General features: G+C 43.7%; 1 gene segment (V, D, J or C); it reads right to left on the bottom strand.

The window, feature by feature from the left end:
• Positions 1-16512: 16512 nt before the first annotated feature.
• On the bottom strand, positions 16513-16993 carry LOC130032868 (immunoglobulin kappa variable 1-39-like). The segment is given in 2 exon segments: positions 16513-16832; positions 16945-16993. Coding segments are annotated over 2 exon segments (369 nt in total).
• Between the last annotated feature and the right edge of the window lie 582 nt (positions 16994-17575).

Genomic DNA, 17575 nt, shown 5'->3' with positions numbered 1-17575 from the left:
AGACGTAGCAGACTACAACAAATTGCTTAATCAGTACATGAACACTTGTTCCAACAGGTGACTCCCCCTATTTTGTTAGGAACCCCCCTAAATTTCCTTTATGTGTCCTTGGCTTGTGCCTTTTCTTAGGTCTGTTAGCTTGTGGGGCTGTTTTGGGGAGGTGCCCTGCTAGGCTGCCTGGTGCCCTGCAGTCCTGCAGCCCTGACAGTCATTTCACAAATAGTGAAGAAAATTCAGCCCCTCTTTCTTTCCTTCCTTCCTTCCTTCCTTCCTTCCTTCCTTCCTTCCTTCCTTCCTTCCTTCCTTTCTCTCTCTCTCTTTCTTTCCTTCCTTCCCTCCCTCCCTCCTTCCTTCCTTCCTTCCTTCCTTCCTTCCTTCCTTCCTTCCTTCCTTCCTTCTTTCTTTTCTTTCTTTCTTCACTTCCTCCCCTCCTCCTTCCCTTTCTCCCTCCCTCCCCCTCCCTGCTTTTTCCTCCCTCCCTCCCTCCCTCCCTCCCTCCCTCCCTCCCTCCCTCCCTCCCTCCCTCTTTCTTTCTTTCTTTCTTTCTTTCTTTCTTTCTTTCTTTCTTTCTTTCTTTCTTTCTTTCTTTCTTCTGTTTTTGGTCCAAACCCCATATTCTCCCTGCTCTATGCTCAGTGATTACTCCTGACAGACCAGGGCACTATAGAATCCAGCTACATGCAAGACACCTGCCTTACCCTCTGTAGGGCGGACCGTGCATTGCTAAATATTATAGAGAACATAATTTTGTACATAAATCAATGGGGTTTTTTTGTTTTTTTTTATTTTTTTTATTTTTTTTAAATTTTTTATTAGTGAAACACCGTGAGATACAGTTGTAGATTTACAAATTTTTGTGCTTGGGTTTCAATTATACAATGATCAAATACCCATCCCTCCACCAGTGCCCATTTCCCACCACCACGGATATCAGTATCCCTCCCACCCCCCATCCCCCCCATCCCACCCTGCTTCTGTGGCAGGGCATTCCCTTTTGTTCTCTCTCTCCTTTTGGGTGTTGTGGTCTGAAAAAGAGGCATTGAGTGGAAATCATGTTGTCCATAGTCTACTTTCAACATGCATCTCCCCTCCTAGGAGGATCCTCCAAACACACTTTATTTGGTGTTCCCTTCTGTATCTGAGCTGCCCTTTCCCCTAGAATGCCCGGCTGGCTTCTAAGCAATTGAGTAATCCTCCTGGTACTGATCTTGGCTATTCTTGAGTATTAATCTCCTATTTTGTTACTTTATGTCCCCCATATGAATGCAAACTTTTTATGTCTATCTCTCTCTTTCTGACTCATTTCGCTTAGCATGATACTTTCCATGTAATACCACTTGTATGTAAATTTCATGACTTCATCTTTTCTTTTTTTTCCCCCTTATTTTATTTTATTATTTTTACAGTTGTAGATTTACAATTTTTTGTGCTTGGGTTTCAATTATACAATGATCAGATACCCATCCCTCCACCAGTGCCTATTTTCCACCACCATGGATAATATCCCTCCCACCCCCATCCCCCCATCCCCCCCCTGTCTCTGTGGCAGGGCAATCCCCTGTGTTCTCTCTCTCCTTTTGGATGTTGTGGTCTGCAAAAGAGGCATTGAGTGGCAAACATGTTCAGTCCATAGTCTACTTTCGACATGCATCTCCCCTCCTGGGAGGATCCTCCAAACATCCTTTATTTGGTGCTCCCTTCTCTATCTGAACTGCCCTTTCCTCTAGGATACCCGGCTGGCCTCTAAGTTATGGAGTAATCCTCCTGGTGCTGATCTCAGCTATTCTTGGGTATTAATCTCATACTTTGTTACTTTATATCCCCCAGATGAATGCAATCTTTCTATGTCTATCCCTCTCTTTCTGACTCATTTCGCTTAGCATGATACTTTCCATATTGTGCCACTTGTATGGAAATTTCATGACTTCATTTTTTCTAAGAGCTACATAGTACTCCATTGTGTAGATGTACCAAAGTTTCTTTAACCAGTCATATGTTCTTGGGCATTCAGGTTTCTTCCAGTTTCTGGCTATTGTAAAGAGTGCTGCAATGAACAAACAAGTGCAGATGTCACTTCGACTATACATTTTTGCCTCTCTGGGATATATTCCCAGGAGTGGTATTGCTGGGTCAAATGGGAGCTCAATTTCTAATTTTTTGAGAATCGTCGATACTGTTTTCCAGAAGGGCTGAACCATTAGACATTCCCACCAACAGTGAAGGAGTGTCCCTTTCTCGCCACATCCACGCCAGCATCGGTTGCTTTTGTTCTTTTGAATGTGGGCCAGTCTCTGAGGTGTGAGATGGTATCTCATTGTGGTTTTGATCTGCATCTCCCTGATGATTAATGATGTAGAGCATTTTCTCATGTGCTTTTTTGCCATTCGGATTTCTTCTTTGAGAAAGTTTCTGTTCCTTTCATTGCCCCATTTTTGGATGGGGTTGGAAGTTTTCTTCTTGTGGAGTTTAACCAGTATTTTGTATATCCTGGATATCAACCCCTTGTCAGATGTGTATTTGGTGAATATCCTTTCCCATTCTGTAGACTGTCTTTGTATTTTGGTCACTGTTTCTTTGGAGGTGCAGAAGCTTCTTAGTTTAAGATAGTCCCATTTATCTATCTCTGTTTTCACTTGCTCGGCCAGTGGCATGGCAACTTTGAAGATACCATTAGCTTCAATGTCATGGAGGGTTTTGCCAACTTTATCTTCAATGTACCTTATGGTTTCTGGTCTGATGTTGAAGTCTTTAATCCATTTTTTGATCTTACTTTTGTACATGGTGTTAGGCAGAGTTCTGAGCCTATTTTTTTGCATGTAGCCGTCCAGTGATGCCAACACAATTTATTAAAGAGGCTTTCCTTACTCCACTTCACATTACTTGCACCTTTATCAAAGATTAGATGAGCATATGATTGAGGAGAGATGTCAGTGTATTCAACCCTGTTCCATTGGTCTGCAGTTCTGCCTTTGTTCCAGTACCATGCTGTTTTAATTATTACTGCTTTGTAGTACAGTTTGAAGTTAGGGAGGTTGATTCCTCCCATTTTCTTTTTCCCAAGAATTGCTTTAGCTATTCGTGGGGGCTTATTGTTCCATATAAATTTCAGGAGTGTTTGCTCCATTTCTTTGAAGAATGTCATGGGTATCCTTATAGGGATTGCATTGAATTTATACAATGCTTTCGGTAGTATTGCCATTTTGACAATGTTAAGTCTCCCGACCCATGAGCAGGGAATATCTTTCCATTTTCTCATGTCCTCTTTTATTTCCTGAAGTAGCGTTTTGTAGTTTTCTTTGTACAGGTCCTTTACTTCCTTAGTTAAGCTGATTCCTAGGTACTTGATTTTCTGGGGCACAATTGTGAACGGGATTTTTTTTTCATGTTGCTTTCTTCTCTCTCACTGTTTGCGTACAGGAAAGCCATGGACTTTTGGGTATTGATTTTGTAACCTGCAACTTTACTATACGAGCCTATTGTTTCTAGGAGTTTTTTGGTGGAGGTTATTGGGTTCTCTAAGTAGAGTATCATATCATCTGCGAATAGTGAGAGCTTGATTTCTTCCTTTCCTACCTGAATGCCTTTAATATCTTTTTCCTGCCTAATCGCTATTGCAAGTACTTCCAGAACTATATTGAACAGCAGTGGAGAGAGTGGGCATCCTTGTTTCTTCCCTGATCTTAGAGGGAAGGCTCTCAGTTTTTCCCCATTGAGGATGATGCTTGCTGTAGGCTTGTGGTAGATGGCTTTAATTATGTTGAGGAAGGTCCCCTCTATACCCATTTTGGCTAGGGTTTTCATCATAAAGGGGTGCTGGATCTTATCAAATGCTTTCTCTGCATCTATTGATATGATCATATGCTTTTTATCTTTTCTTTTGTTGCTATGGTGGATTATGTTGATTGATTTCCGAATGTTAAACCATCCTTGCATCCCTGGGATGAATACTACTTGGTCATGGTGTATGATCTTTTTGATGAGTAGTTGGATTCTATTTGCTAGTAGTTTGTTGAGGATCTTTGCATCTGTGTTCATCAGGGATATCGGCCTGTAATTCTCTTTCTTTCTGGTATCTCTGTCTGCTTTTGGTATCAGTGTGATATTTGCTTCGTAGAAACTGTTTGGAAGTGTTTTTGATATTTCAATTTCGTGGAAAAGCTTAAAGAGCATTGGGAGTAAGTCGTCTTTAAAGATTTGGAAGAATTCACTAGTGAATCCATCCGGGCCAGGACTTTTGTGCTTGGGGAGACTTTTTATTACCATTTCAATTTCCTTGATGGTGATAGGTCTGTTCAGGTATTCCAGGGCTTCTTGGTTCAGCCTTGGGAGTCTGTAGGAGTCTAGGAATTTATCCATTTCCTCGAGGTTTTGATGTTCCGTGGCATAAAGCTTCTCAAAGTACTCCCTGAGGATCCTCTGAATTTCTGTGGTTTCTTTTGTAATGACCCCCTTTTCATTTCTGATTCGGTTTATTAGGGTTTTCTCTCTCCCTTTCTTTGTGAGTTTTGCTAGAGGCTTATCAATCTTGTTAATTTTCTCGAAGAACCAGCTCTTGGTTTCATTGATCTTTCGGATTGTTTTTTCGGTTTCCATCTCGTTAATCTCTGCTCTGAGTTTTATTATTTCCTTTCTCCTGTTCGGGTTGTGCTCCTTTTTTTTGATCCTTCTCCAAGCTCTTAAGCTGTGAGGTTAGGTTACTTATGTGTGCTCGCTCCTCCTTCCTGAGGAATGCTTGTAGAGCTATAAACTTTCCTCTTAACACAGCCTTTGCTGTGTCCCATAAGTTTTGGTAACTCGTGTTCTCATTTTCATTCGTTTGAGGAATCTTTTGATTTCCTCTTTGATTTCCTGTCTAATCCACTCGTTGTTCAATAGTGCACTGTTTAATTTCCAGGTGTCTGATTTAGTTTTCTGTTTTTGTGTGTGATTTACTTCTAATTTCAGCGCATTATGGTCTGAGAAGATTGTTGATACAATCTCTACCTTCTTACTTTCATGGAGGCATGTTTTGTGGCTCAGCATGTGGTCTATCTTGGAGAATGTTCCATGTACGCTTGAGAAGAATGTGTATTCAGCTTTTTGTGGATGAAGTGTCCTGTATATATCTACTAAGTCCCTTTCTTCCATTGTTTCCCTCAAATGAAGTATGTCCTTGCTAAGCTTGAGTCTGGTTGATCTATCAAGAGCTGACAAAGCAGTGTTGAAGTCTCCCACTACTATTGTATTGCTGTTGATGTCTTTTTACAAATCTATGAGTAGTTGTTTTAAGTACTTTGCTGGTCTCTCATTAGGTACATATACATTTATTATTGTAAGTTCTTCCTGTTGTACAGATCCTTTGATCAATAATAAATGGCCTTCACTGTCTCTTATGACCTTCCTCACTCTGAAGTCGATGTGGTCTGATATAAGGATGGCTACCCCAGCTTTTTTATGGGAGCTGTTTGCCTGTAGGATTGTTTTCCAGCCTTTGACTCTGAGTCTGTGTTTGCATTGACTATTGAGATGCGTTTCTTGCAGGCAGCAGAATGTTGGGTTCAATTTTCTAATCCATCCTGCCACTCTGTGTCTTTTACTTGGTGCGTTTAGCCCATTGACATTGAGAGAGATTATTGTTATGGATTTTGTCCCATTGTTCTGTTAAAATTTGGTGTATTTGAGGGGCCTTTCTTGCCTTAATGTAGCCCATTTAGTTGTTCTTGTAACCAAGGTTTTGAGTCTATGAAGTTCCTGAGCTGTTGTTTGTCTGTGAAACTGTGTGTTGTTCCTTCTATTATGAATGAGAGTCTCGCTGGGTAAAGTATTTTTGGAGAGGCATTTATTTCATTGAGTTTTTTCACTATGTCCCACCACTGTTTTCGGGCCATGAGGGTTTCATCAGAAAAATCAGCTGTGAATTTTAAGGATGCTCCTTTGTAAGGCATTTCTTTCTTCGATCTTGCTGCTTTCAGAATTTTGTCTCTGTCTAAGGTTTTGGTCATTTTGATCAGAATGTGTCTTGGGGTATTTTTATTCGGATTTCTTCTAGCTGGTACCCTTCGGGCCTCCTGAATGTGGTCACAAATTTTCTTCAGCTCTGGAAACGTTGTAGCAATGATGTCTTTGACAGTTTCTTCTTCATCAAGGTTTTCTTCCTGTCCCTCTGGGACTCCAATAATTCTTATGTTACTCCTCTTGGCTTCATCACGATCTTCTCTTGCCATCTGTTCCCGAATTGTGAGTCTCTTTTCCATTTTCTGCTCTTTTCTGGAGAGTCTCTGAACTTCATCTTTGAGCTCACTGATTCTGTTCTCAGGCGCTCTTACTCTGCTGCTGAGGTCTTCCACTGAGCTTTTCAATTCGCCTACGAGATTTTTCAGGTCTGACATTTCCGATTGCATTTTCCTCATTTCTGCCTTCAAATCCTCTTGTCTTCTATTGGCATTGCTTTCCATTGTTTCTTTTAATTCCCTAAGCATCCTAAGTAGCTCCCTTCTGAATTCCTTGTCAGAGAGGTTGTCTAACACTACAGTACTGTTGGTGTCATCTGGGCTAGACTCTTCAATATGAAAGTTTGGTGGGCTTTTGCGTTGCTTTACCACTGTGAGAGGTGTGGTTTAGTCCTTCACGTTCACTGTTACTATTCTGCTTGATATGCAGTGTGAGTTAAGATAGGCTTAGGAGTTATTGGCTACTGTATTTCTAGTGGCTGAGCTAAAATAGAGAAGTTTCCATCTAAGAAGGTAGCTTATGGTTCCTATGGCATATGTATTGGGAAAATATTTCGCGGCCACATAAGTGGCCGCGGCTGCGGAAAGAGTCCCTGGCACTGGGCGAAGAGTTGGGAACGTCTCCTGTTTGGAATTGGAGCCGTTCAGCTTTGTTGCCCAGAGCTGGGCCTCTGTGCCCGTCCCACGCAGATCAGGGGTTGAAAACCGGCTTTCTAGGGGCTGGATCTAGCTGCGCATGCCCAGAGAGGGTCCCAGGCCCTTGGGGGCGGGCTGTACCTGTTTGGAATTGGAGCCGTTCAGCTTTGTTGCCCAGAGCTGGGCCTCTAGAAATCAATGTTTTAATACTAATCCTTGTTTGAAATTTCACTGGAGACCTTTTCTCCTTTGCATAAACCCTAACTGATATAAGAACCCAGGTTCCTCATCTTTAATAAACTCTATTGTTTATGAAGGATTACATCACCAGAATGAACATGTCTTTGTTCCTGGAATGAGGATGAGGAGAGAGAATTGGGGTGTCAGGAATCTCCTTGTTGTGTAAGCACACAAAAAATAGAAAGGCCGGCTGTCAGGCCGTTTCCCCACTCCAGGGAGGTTGATGGCGATGGTCAGGCGAAGGAAGGAAATAAGGACAAGCAGGTTAGTCTAAGCAGCAGTTTATTACATGGAAGAAGTGTATGTCATGGAGACCTCAGGAGTCCTCAAGCACGTGCACCTTTGTTCTCTCAGCTTCTGTCCTCAGACCCATCTTCCCAGGTTCTCTGATGCACGTGTCCCCCAGAGAGCCCTGAAATCTCCCTTATGTAGATCATAGTACCTCTAAAGGGAGCAATATAGTGATGTCATCAAAAGGAGTTACAGAAAGAACATTGAGGCAAAATATACATCCTCAGGCCAGTAATCCTGGCCTCACCTTTTACAAGCTAAGGGCACTTGGATTAGCACAACAAAGACCAGTCTGCTAGAGTTTGGAATCTACATCTCCATGATCAGCCTGCCTGGAGCCAGGCATCCACATCTCAAAGATCAGGCCTGGCTTAGCACCTGGCATCTGCATACCTAAGACCAACTAGGTTCCTGTCAGATAAGGGAAACTGCCTCAATATACTGAAATCATTTACTGAAGACACTTTGAAGGGGAGAAAGGTTCAGTCTTATCCAAGCTAGTCAGGACACACAGGAAAACTGCTTCTAGGACAGATTCTCATTTAGCAGATAAACCCACCCTAGAACAAATTTCTCTGGATGTGTTTCTCCTCTACTTGTCCGACCAACATATAAGCATACATAATATAAATCATTTTGTATGGACACAGTAAGAAATACTTTAAGCTTATAGAATTGCTCTCCTAGGGCCATCTCGATCTCAGACTGCAGTGCTCAGGCCTGATAGCTTTCCTATTCGTAGCAGCAGGGGCCTAGTCTCATCGTTACTTTTGGATTATGACAGCATTTGCCTATGATCAAACCCTTAACTTATAGTTAAGAATCGTGGCACCTTGGCCTGGCCCATTGCGATGCCAGGGTAGCACATAATTTACCGGCTTGCCCTGGTTCCATCCAGTCCCACGTCGGGACCCAGCCCTTGGAGTGCTAGAAAGTGAGGGCAACTGAAGCTTAAGCTGAGAAGGCAGATGCCCAGGAGTGAATAATATTCAAGGCCTATTAAATACTAAGTTATAAAACATAATATTGTCTTCCTGTATCTATACAAAAAGAGCATTGTATTCAGGTAAACTATTCAAAAGACATAAGGAGAGGAGAAAGGCAATATTAACTTACAGTACAAGTTCAGTGTCCTATAAGGATGAGACCTTACAAATTGATTGGGGAAGAGAGCACAAAGAAGTAGTTACAGACAAACAACGTAATGGGAGTGACTCGGGAGCACTGTGATGGGAGCAACCGGATAAACCTAAGCTCCATGTACTCCAGCACCTTGTGACATTTCTCACAACCTTCCTGTGCAATCATTGTGTGGTTGCATCTGACACTCTCAAAGGGAAGGCACCAGGAGGAGCAGGTGGTCCAGCCCAGCCTCACACAGCTGAACTCTGGGGGTTTATATTCTGGTGTGTATCACTCTGGGAGGGTAACTATCATGCTGTTGACAGTAATGAGTGGCAATATCCTCAGGCTTCAATCTGCTGATGGTGAGAGTGTAATCTGTCCCAGATCCACTGTCACTGAACCAGGGAGGGATGTCTAGTCCTATATTGGTAGCCAAATAGATCAAGAGCCTAAAAGCTTTCCCTGGTTTCTGCTGGAACACATTGCTAACACAATTGCTAATGTTCTGACTGGCCTTGTAGGTGATGGTGACTTTCTCTCCCAGAGATGTAGACACAGATGGAGGCTGGCTCATCTGGATATCACACCTGGAGCCTTAGATAGAAAATATAAACACACATTGTGGCCATTCATCTTACTTTAAGTCATTCTTACATAGCCCAGGTAGCACTAGGTGCAGTAAACCCTCATTTCCCTCCTTACCCGGGAGGCAGAGCAGCAGGAAGCTGAGGAGCTGCACAGGGACCCTCATGTCCACTCTGGGTGTGACAGACACTGACCCTGCAGTGTGACACAGACTATTATTGAGTGTCCAGGCATGAGCTCTGAGGACTTGAAAATGAGAAGAGGTCTGGGCTGGCTGGGCAGGCAGAGGGGGGAGGGTGTGTGTGGGGACCAGCCTAGCTGCAGGGAAGTCAGGGGTGTGGGTCCCTGCGGGGAAACAGAACTGTTCCCACAGAGAACATGCTTCTTCATGGGCCCCAGGGGTTATCCAGAGTGAACACAGAAGGGCAGTTCCCCGGTTCCCTGCTTCCCTCCCCCAGAGACAGGTTCTGTCAGAACACACCACTATAGGCTTCTTCAGGAATTGTACACATTCCTTTGATTTCTCAAGTGTGTATATAATTGAGGCAAGGGAAGTTTTCTCTTTGCTTTGGAACTGCATTATATTTTACTAAACTTTTTAAAGAATTAATATTTTATGTTTTTCTATTCGATGGGGTGAGGACTATTGTCAGTGCTCAGAGAACATGACAGTCACTGAATATCACGTAGCCATCGGGATGAGTAGTTCAATGCTGGGGACCAAGGACACAAGGCCATTGTGATGCTGCAGTGCTGCAACTGTCAGGCCTTTATCTGCAGGTGCTCTCGGCCATGTGAGTCCTGTGCTCACATGCAGACCCCAGATCATGCCTTTTGATGGATCAGTGTCCCTCACCAATTTTGTGAATATTTTGTGAATTGTTATTATTAGCACACAGTAATGAAATGAATGAAAAAAACAATGTGCTCGGGAGAAGTGGCTGAGCTAGTCCAAGTTGACTGACTCATCATTGAATATCCTCTGTCTCATCACTGGTGTGTCCTTTCTTCGTAAATCTCCTGTTGCTCTGAAGACACAGCAGCTCTCAGACACCAGATGATAGACTTAGTGTTTTGAGAAGATTGAGGTAATAACACTACAGAACAGCCAATGACAGCCCACGCAGAGCATATGAGATTCACAGACACTAAACAAATACGTTTATGGGTTTCAGGGTGCCATCTTAAGTGAGGCATTCAGTGTGGGGTAAAGACAGGACTCACACAGAGAACTGTCACTCTGGGCTGGGGCAGAGATTCATGCTGAGGGAGTCAGCATCCGGGTTCCTAAGAGTGCCATCTCACCACCCAACCAACATCACTGTTCTTTCATTCTGGAGGCTGCCCTGGAACTGCAACTATGATCTCCTATGGTCCTCCACCACTGAATTCAGCACCCGACAGACTAAACCAGACCCCCATGAACCACTAGTCCAGCAGGACATACACATGACCAAGTACTGAGTATCCTGCAGAGGGCCTGGAATGTTTCCAAGGAAGCAGCAGGTCCCAGGGGAGCCCTGAAGTGATAAAGGAGTCTAGAGGAGATGGTTTCCTTTCCAATGATCAGCCTGTGACTGGGGCCTCCCCGAGTTCTTCTGTTAGAGAAGAGCAGCTCCCGGGGCTCCCCTTCTGCAGAGCCCAGGACAGGACCCTCCAGGGCCATTTGCTGCCTCACACCTGACTGAGCAGGAGAGATCTCCCCTCCCTGCCACCATTGCTCTTCATGCTGCAGGATCCTGCTCCCAAAGGGCCTCATCTGCCTTCCTGAGGGAGCTTCGAACCAATCCCTACTTACTGTTCCATGCACCACATTGACTGAAAACTGGGGTCAGTTATGGACTGGATACAAGAGAAACCTGGGCCCCAACTCTGAAGGCAGCACAGCAGACTGAATAAACTGATTTTCAGGTATTAATGGAGGGATTGTCCTGTTTTCATGTACACTACGATATCAGTGAAGACACTGGATTGCCCTTTTCAGTCACCCTGACTGTTTCCCACCCCAACATAGTGTGACACAGAATAAAATCCGGTTTTGTGTCAGAACGAAATGTATAGAATCCACACACACTTGAGGCTTCATCAGGGAGGCAGAGAAGTGTGACGGGTTTGTGGAGGAGAAGAGAAGGGAATGGGAGGAGAAGAAAGAGTGAAATTTCATAGCTGTTCTTCTGTCATGTTGCTATCAGAGACTCTAATACCACAGACACCCCAGAATAGGAGCATCTGTGGGGAAGGGTATTGCACAAGGGGATATCTGTCACCAGGAGCACTATCCTGATGATGGTGAGAGAGTCTTGTGTCTGGACTCACTGTCCCTTTCCTGGCAGAGCACCAGGACAGGCTATAAGCAAACTACAGCCAGGATACAATTATGATCTTTCTCTGATTATTTGATTTCTGGGACTCCGTGCCAGGCTGTTTTTACTCAGGGCACCCCAGAGGGGGCGGTGAGCGCCCTCCCCGCCCCAAGGCAGCAGCCCCAGCAGATGGCCTTCACTACCCAACCCCAGCCATGCTCCAGGCCACTTTCCACACACTCCAACAAGCCTCACATATGAGTGACCATATTCCTGGACTACGCAGTCACGTCACATCATAAGACTCAGAGAGGGAAATATATATATATATATATTTCCCTCTCTGAGTATATATATTTATATATATATATAAATATATATATATATACTCTCTGAGTATATATATATTTATATATATATATATATAAATATATATATATTTCTCTTAGAGATCTCGGCAAGCTCCTGAGAGTATCCCACCCGCACAGCAGAGTCTGGCAATAAGCCCATGGCATATTCGATATGCCAAAAACAGTAACAATAACAGGTCTCATTCACCTGACCCTGAAAGAGCCTCCAATCATTGGAAAAGATGAGTAAGGAGAGACTGCTAAAATCTCAGGGCTGGGATGAATGGAGACATTACTGCGCCTGTTCGAGTAAATCGATGAACAATAGGATGACAGTGATACAGTGATACAGTTATGTCATTTCTGTACCTGGTGTGGTGCAGTAGCATATTACCAATACTATTGCTGCGTTTTGTCTCTCTAGGCAATTCTTGGCTGGCTGAGCAGAACAGTTTCAGTGTAAGCTGATGATTTGTAAGCTGATGATTTGCAGCTTTTTGGGGGTTATGGTGCTGGAGACCACCAGGGAACACCCCCATGCCTGTGCCTGCCAAGGTCAGCCAGATGGCACTCAGAGACTTCCCGGAATGCCCCATAGACACTCGGGTGTGGTTCCAGGAATCACCTAGGTGGATTGAGACATAAACCGCAAGCACTGTACTTTCTCTCCACACTGATTTGGGCTTGTCTCAGGATGAGATACTCCTCACACTCTGTGTGGTCCTGAACGTGATAGGAACACCCTCCTAGAAAGAGTCAGAACGGCGAGAAGGGGACCATACTGACATCCTATTGTACAAACAAACAGGATCATCGCTACATTAATAATTAGAAATTATTAGATTGAACTTCTATCTGATGTTCAATGTCTTCTGATGTGTTCCCCTTATACTTTATATAAAAACTGTGGTTTGAAAGTTGTTTGTGATGATTTCTTATATACATTCTATAATCCAACACCATTCCCACCACCATTCTACCATCTCACCACCATTATTTCCATTATTTTCAATTTTACAAGCACCCTTTCATCCAGACCCCATAGAATTCCTTCAGTAATTCATTTTGTATAGCTTGTTTTTAAATAATTTGCTAAAAAAATCAAAAAAGTTTTCTTAGATGAAAGTTAGTGAAGATTATTGTATCTCACCATGCAGCCATTAAGCCCTTCTTAAGAGATCACTAAGAAGTTGTGATATATTAGCCTTCTGTGTTTTCATTTTGTTAATTAAGATTGGCTGTCTTCTATATTACCTCACACCCAATCTGGTGTGCTACTTCTGGTTTATCAGTGTTGTGGAGTTGAGGTGTTGCTCCAGGAAGTCAAAAATTGGTAATGGGATGATACAGTTACAGTTAAATATTTAACTGAGTCGCAGATTTGGGTCATATGAGTGACTACTAAGGCCTCCAGAAATACAGGGAGATCGAGGGAGGTAGCCCACTCCGACTCTGTGAAAGCCTAGAGTTCAGTTTCAAAACCCACATATATGCCCCTTATGACTCAGCTTTATGTTGGATCGAGAAGAATCTCTGGAAATTGTTGATCTATTTACAACTCAGTAGTAGTTTTACTTCTGAGGTCATTATAATATTAATCTATGCTGTTGTGTCTTAAATGTAGCCATGCCTCAAATCATCCATTGTACATAACTGTTGTAGATTATTTACCAGCTAACAAAATGTTTGTAGGAAGTAGTAAATAGCACCACGATCAGGCTGCCAATTGTTAATCACAGAGTAGGTCCCCTGCTCATGTCACCAATCTGGGGTGTCAGTGACAAATATGGATAAATCATGCAGTGGGTAATTGTAACCTGCCCTCATATGTACTCCTTCCTGTGTGGGACAGAGTCCCTCTACCTTGGTGTATTGGAGAAAGAAGCTGCATGCTTTTTTTTGGGGGGGGGGGACCTGTAATGTTGTAAAGCATTAAAGAGTTGGAGAAAAGACACACAGAAATAATTGTAAATATTGTCCACCCTCTAGTCTTTACAGTAATAAGTGCTGCCCGTTTTGAGATTGCTGAGAGAGTTACCTTTGCTTGAGGATGAATGACTTTGTTCCAACATGATTACTGAACATTTACTGGATGTTGCTTTGGAACTAAGAATATAATTAGGCTGTTAGTTTATACCTGGCTACATATAAACTGATAGTTACTCTATTGTATGATCTTATCTGTAATCACAGTGTGACAACCACCCTGACAAGGACCATGAAGGGCATGTCTGCAGTACAACAGGGGCTCTCATAGTCCACAGCCCACAACTGCAGTCTCCTCCCCTGAGACACCCAATACCTTCCTCTCACTTAGAATCTGAAACTCACTGCTACTGTCTGCTCACCAGCAAAGAACACGTGTGGGCATCTGTCCCAGGCCATGTGCCAGGTTCATTTCAGGGCTGTATCACTGTGAATGTAAACTTCATTAAGTGCATGCAGTAGTAAAATCCAATGTCCTCAGGCTAACAATTTATCCTGGACTTATGCCCCCACTGAAGAGAACCTGATCATTTGTGTAAAATCAGTTGCTGAGAGCTACTTTCATATATTTACATTGAAATGCACAGGACCCGCTGACCCTTTTAACCACAGGATAGTAACTCAGTTATTTTCCCTGGACTTCTAAGATCCAGGCTTTCTGCCATGTCATTTCTGGGTTCTGTCCCCCATATAGTGGCTGAAATGATTTCAGATGCTTGTGCCAGTGATGCTGTTAGAGATTTTTAATAAATGTTTGAAATAAATATTACAATATATATTATCAGTTCATTTATTAGGAATAAAAATGACTCCCTGCCTAAATGAACTGCTCACATAGTTGAGAAATAATGACTAACAGAGGACAGGAATTCAGGCAGTAAGTATGTCACCAGGAGTTAAGCGTAGTTTCTTTCATTCTCAGGTGACATGCATGTAATTTGAGAAAGATTTTCAGGAAGGAAGAGGAAATGACAGGTGAGCATGGGTAAAATGTCAGGAAGAAGAGGATTCCTGACCCCTGATATAGAATTCTCAGGCCAGCTTCAAGCCTACTCCGAGAACCATCCAGATCAGATCAGAGACCCATACATTCTACAACCAGTAAGGAGGCCTCTGTGCCTTCAGCTAATGGACACATTGGATGTGTCCATAGGATGATGCCTATGCCCATCGCTGTCTCAGAAACCAAATGGGACGATCAAACCATTAGTGCCCAACAACAATATTTTAAATTTTAGATGTCCTAATGAACTGGGACCTCAGACATGTGAAATGTCTTCCAAGTCATTTGCATTCCTGGGACTAGATTATTTTTAGCATAATAAAACTGTGCTCTGTGAAGAGCTGTGCCCACATATGGACTTTGGATACTTGAAATGTATCATGTGAAAATAATAGCTGATTTTAAATGTAATAAAAATGTTAGTTTAGTCCAATTTAATTCTTTCCACACTATTGGAGCACATAAATTGTGAGGTTTAGACAGTAAAATATAGCCAAATTTCCAGGACAACAGGGTCCAATAGTTATTCCTGTTCCCTTCAGCCAACTATGTGTTATACACGTGTCAGTGTGGATACTACATGTGGCAGATCTCTGGAACTTCCCGGGTTTCTGCTGTTGCTGTACACGTGTGGAGACTCTGTTGGGCCCGGAGGGAAGATGGATATAGGACCCACAGGGTGCACTAGTACCTAGACATGGAGACAGAACTCCAGGGAGTCACTGTGTTGATTGTGTACCCAAGGTCTTGCTGGTGTCACTGATGTGCTAGAGCAGGCAGGGCTGTGACACTGCATGGGCTGAGCCAAGTTCTCATCTCAGTGCCCAGGTCACAGGCACCTGCCCATTCTCAGCTGGAGCCAGAGCCCAGGGTCTGGGGGACTCAGAATCCGTGTTCAGGGAACAGCAACTCCATGGCCCAGGGGCTTCCTGTTCTCAGATCAGGACCAGTTCAGCAAAGGCTCTGAATGGTTGGTCTGTGCTTAGGGAAAGTGGAAAACAAAACGTGGAGTGCAGATCTGGGCATCTGTGTTTTGAAAAGAGGTCGACACATCCCCACCAATGTGACCCCATATTTTATATTCCCAATCTAGGGATTCAAATCCAAGGAAAATCAATATTGCTAGATAATTGGGCTTTTAGGCAATGGCACTGGAAAAATATCATCATTCATGTGGAATTTCCTAAGGTAAAAATGATTTCTGTAGATTTACATTCCCTCTGAGGGTTTCAAGGCCTGGACCTGCAGGGGAGCTCAGGCACTGTGATCCAGGGTATTTCCCATGAGGCTTCGGTATAAGACTTTGGTCTAAGTACAGGGTGTTGACATTTTTCTTTTCTAATGGTCTATTACTTACCTGAATTCCCACCGCAGCCACACATTGAAATGAAGTTTACACCCCTTTACAACTTCTAAGGTATTCATGGATTCTAGACCTTCTAGAGTGCCCAGGAAAGCACATACGATCTCTGAATGAGACTGTCACCTACTTACTTCAGTAAAATGATCTCTGTAAATTTAATCAGCAGATCTGCTGTCATGTCTCTCCTGCTGTGATGGGATTGAGAATGATAGAGTTTAAACATGTTCATTCGACACGCACCAGAACTGTCCAGTCTGTGCAATGATGAACAGTGTCATTCAAAATTTATTTGTGCTGGCATAGGCACTCTAGATGGCCTAGAAACCATGCTTTCAAAGACATTCTGATACACTCTCAGCAGTGGAGGCATCAGGAGGAACAGCTGGGGCAGCCCAGCCTCACACAGCTGATCTCTAGGGGTTTATGTTCTGGCCTGTATCACTGTGGGAGGTAAATTATTAGACTGTTGACAGTAATAAGTGGCAGCATCCTCAGACTTCAGGCTGCTGATGGTGAGAGTGAAATCTGTCCCAGATCCACTGCCACTGAACCGGGGCGGGACATCTGGACCTAAATTAGTGGCATAACTGATCAGGAGCCTGGGAGCTTTCCCTGGTTTCTGCTGATACCAGTGTAAATAACTGCCAATGCTCTGACTGGCCTTGCAGGTGATGGTGATTTTATCTCCCAGAGATGCAGACACAGGTGGACTCTGCGTCATCTGGACATCACACTGGGAACCTGGGGTTGAAAATAGAAACACACATCATCACCACCATTCATTGTACTATAAATTATTTTCCCTGAAGCACGGGTATCGCTAGATCCAGTAAACCCTCGTTTCCCTTCTTACCTGGGAGCCAGAGCAGCAGGAAGCTGAGGAGCTGCACAGGGGGCCTCATGTCCACTCTGGGTGTCACAGACACTGACCCTACAGGGCGACACAGACTAATATTGAGTGTCCAGGCATGAGCTCTGGGGACTTGCAAATGAGTGGGGGCTGGGCAGGCTGGGTATGTGGGGGAGAGGGGGAGGGTGTGTGGGCACCAGCCCAGCTGCAGGGAAGTCAGGGTTGTAGGTCCCTGTGGGTAATCAGAATTTTGTCAACAGAGAACATGCTCCTCCCTTGGTTCCAGGAGGACCCCAGTGTGAGCATGAATGGTGGGTCCATGGTCCTCTGTGTTAGCACAGCTTTTTTCTCTGCCTTAGATACAGGCTCTGTCAGACCACATTGTAGACTTCCTCAGGAATTGTACACATTCCTTTCATTTCTCATCTGTGGATATATTTGAGGCAAGGGAAGTTTTCTCTTTGCTCTGGAATTGCATTATGCTTTACTGCACTTTGTAGAGGATTAAAATTTTGTGTTTTCCTATTTGATGGGCGGGGGTTGGAGGGGCCTCTGTCAGTGCTCAGAGAACCTGACGGTCACTCTAACATTACGTAGCTAGCGGGATGAGCAGTTCAATGCTGGGTACCAAGGA

The sequence above is a fragment of the Sorex fumeus genome, unplaced genomic scaffold (genome assembly GCF_029834395.1).
Source record: "Sorex fumeus unplaced genomic scaffold, SorFum_2.1 ptg000006l, whole genome shotgun sequence".
Taxonomy (NCBI): Eukaryota; Metazoa; Chordata; class Mammalia; order Eulipotyphla; family Soricidae; genus Sorex; species Sorex fumeus.
Note: the sequence above shows the minus strand (reverse complement) of the source record. Positions and strands in the feature narration are given on the sequence as shown.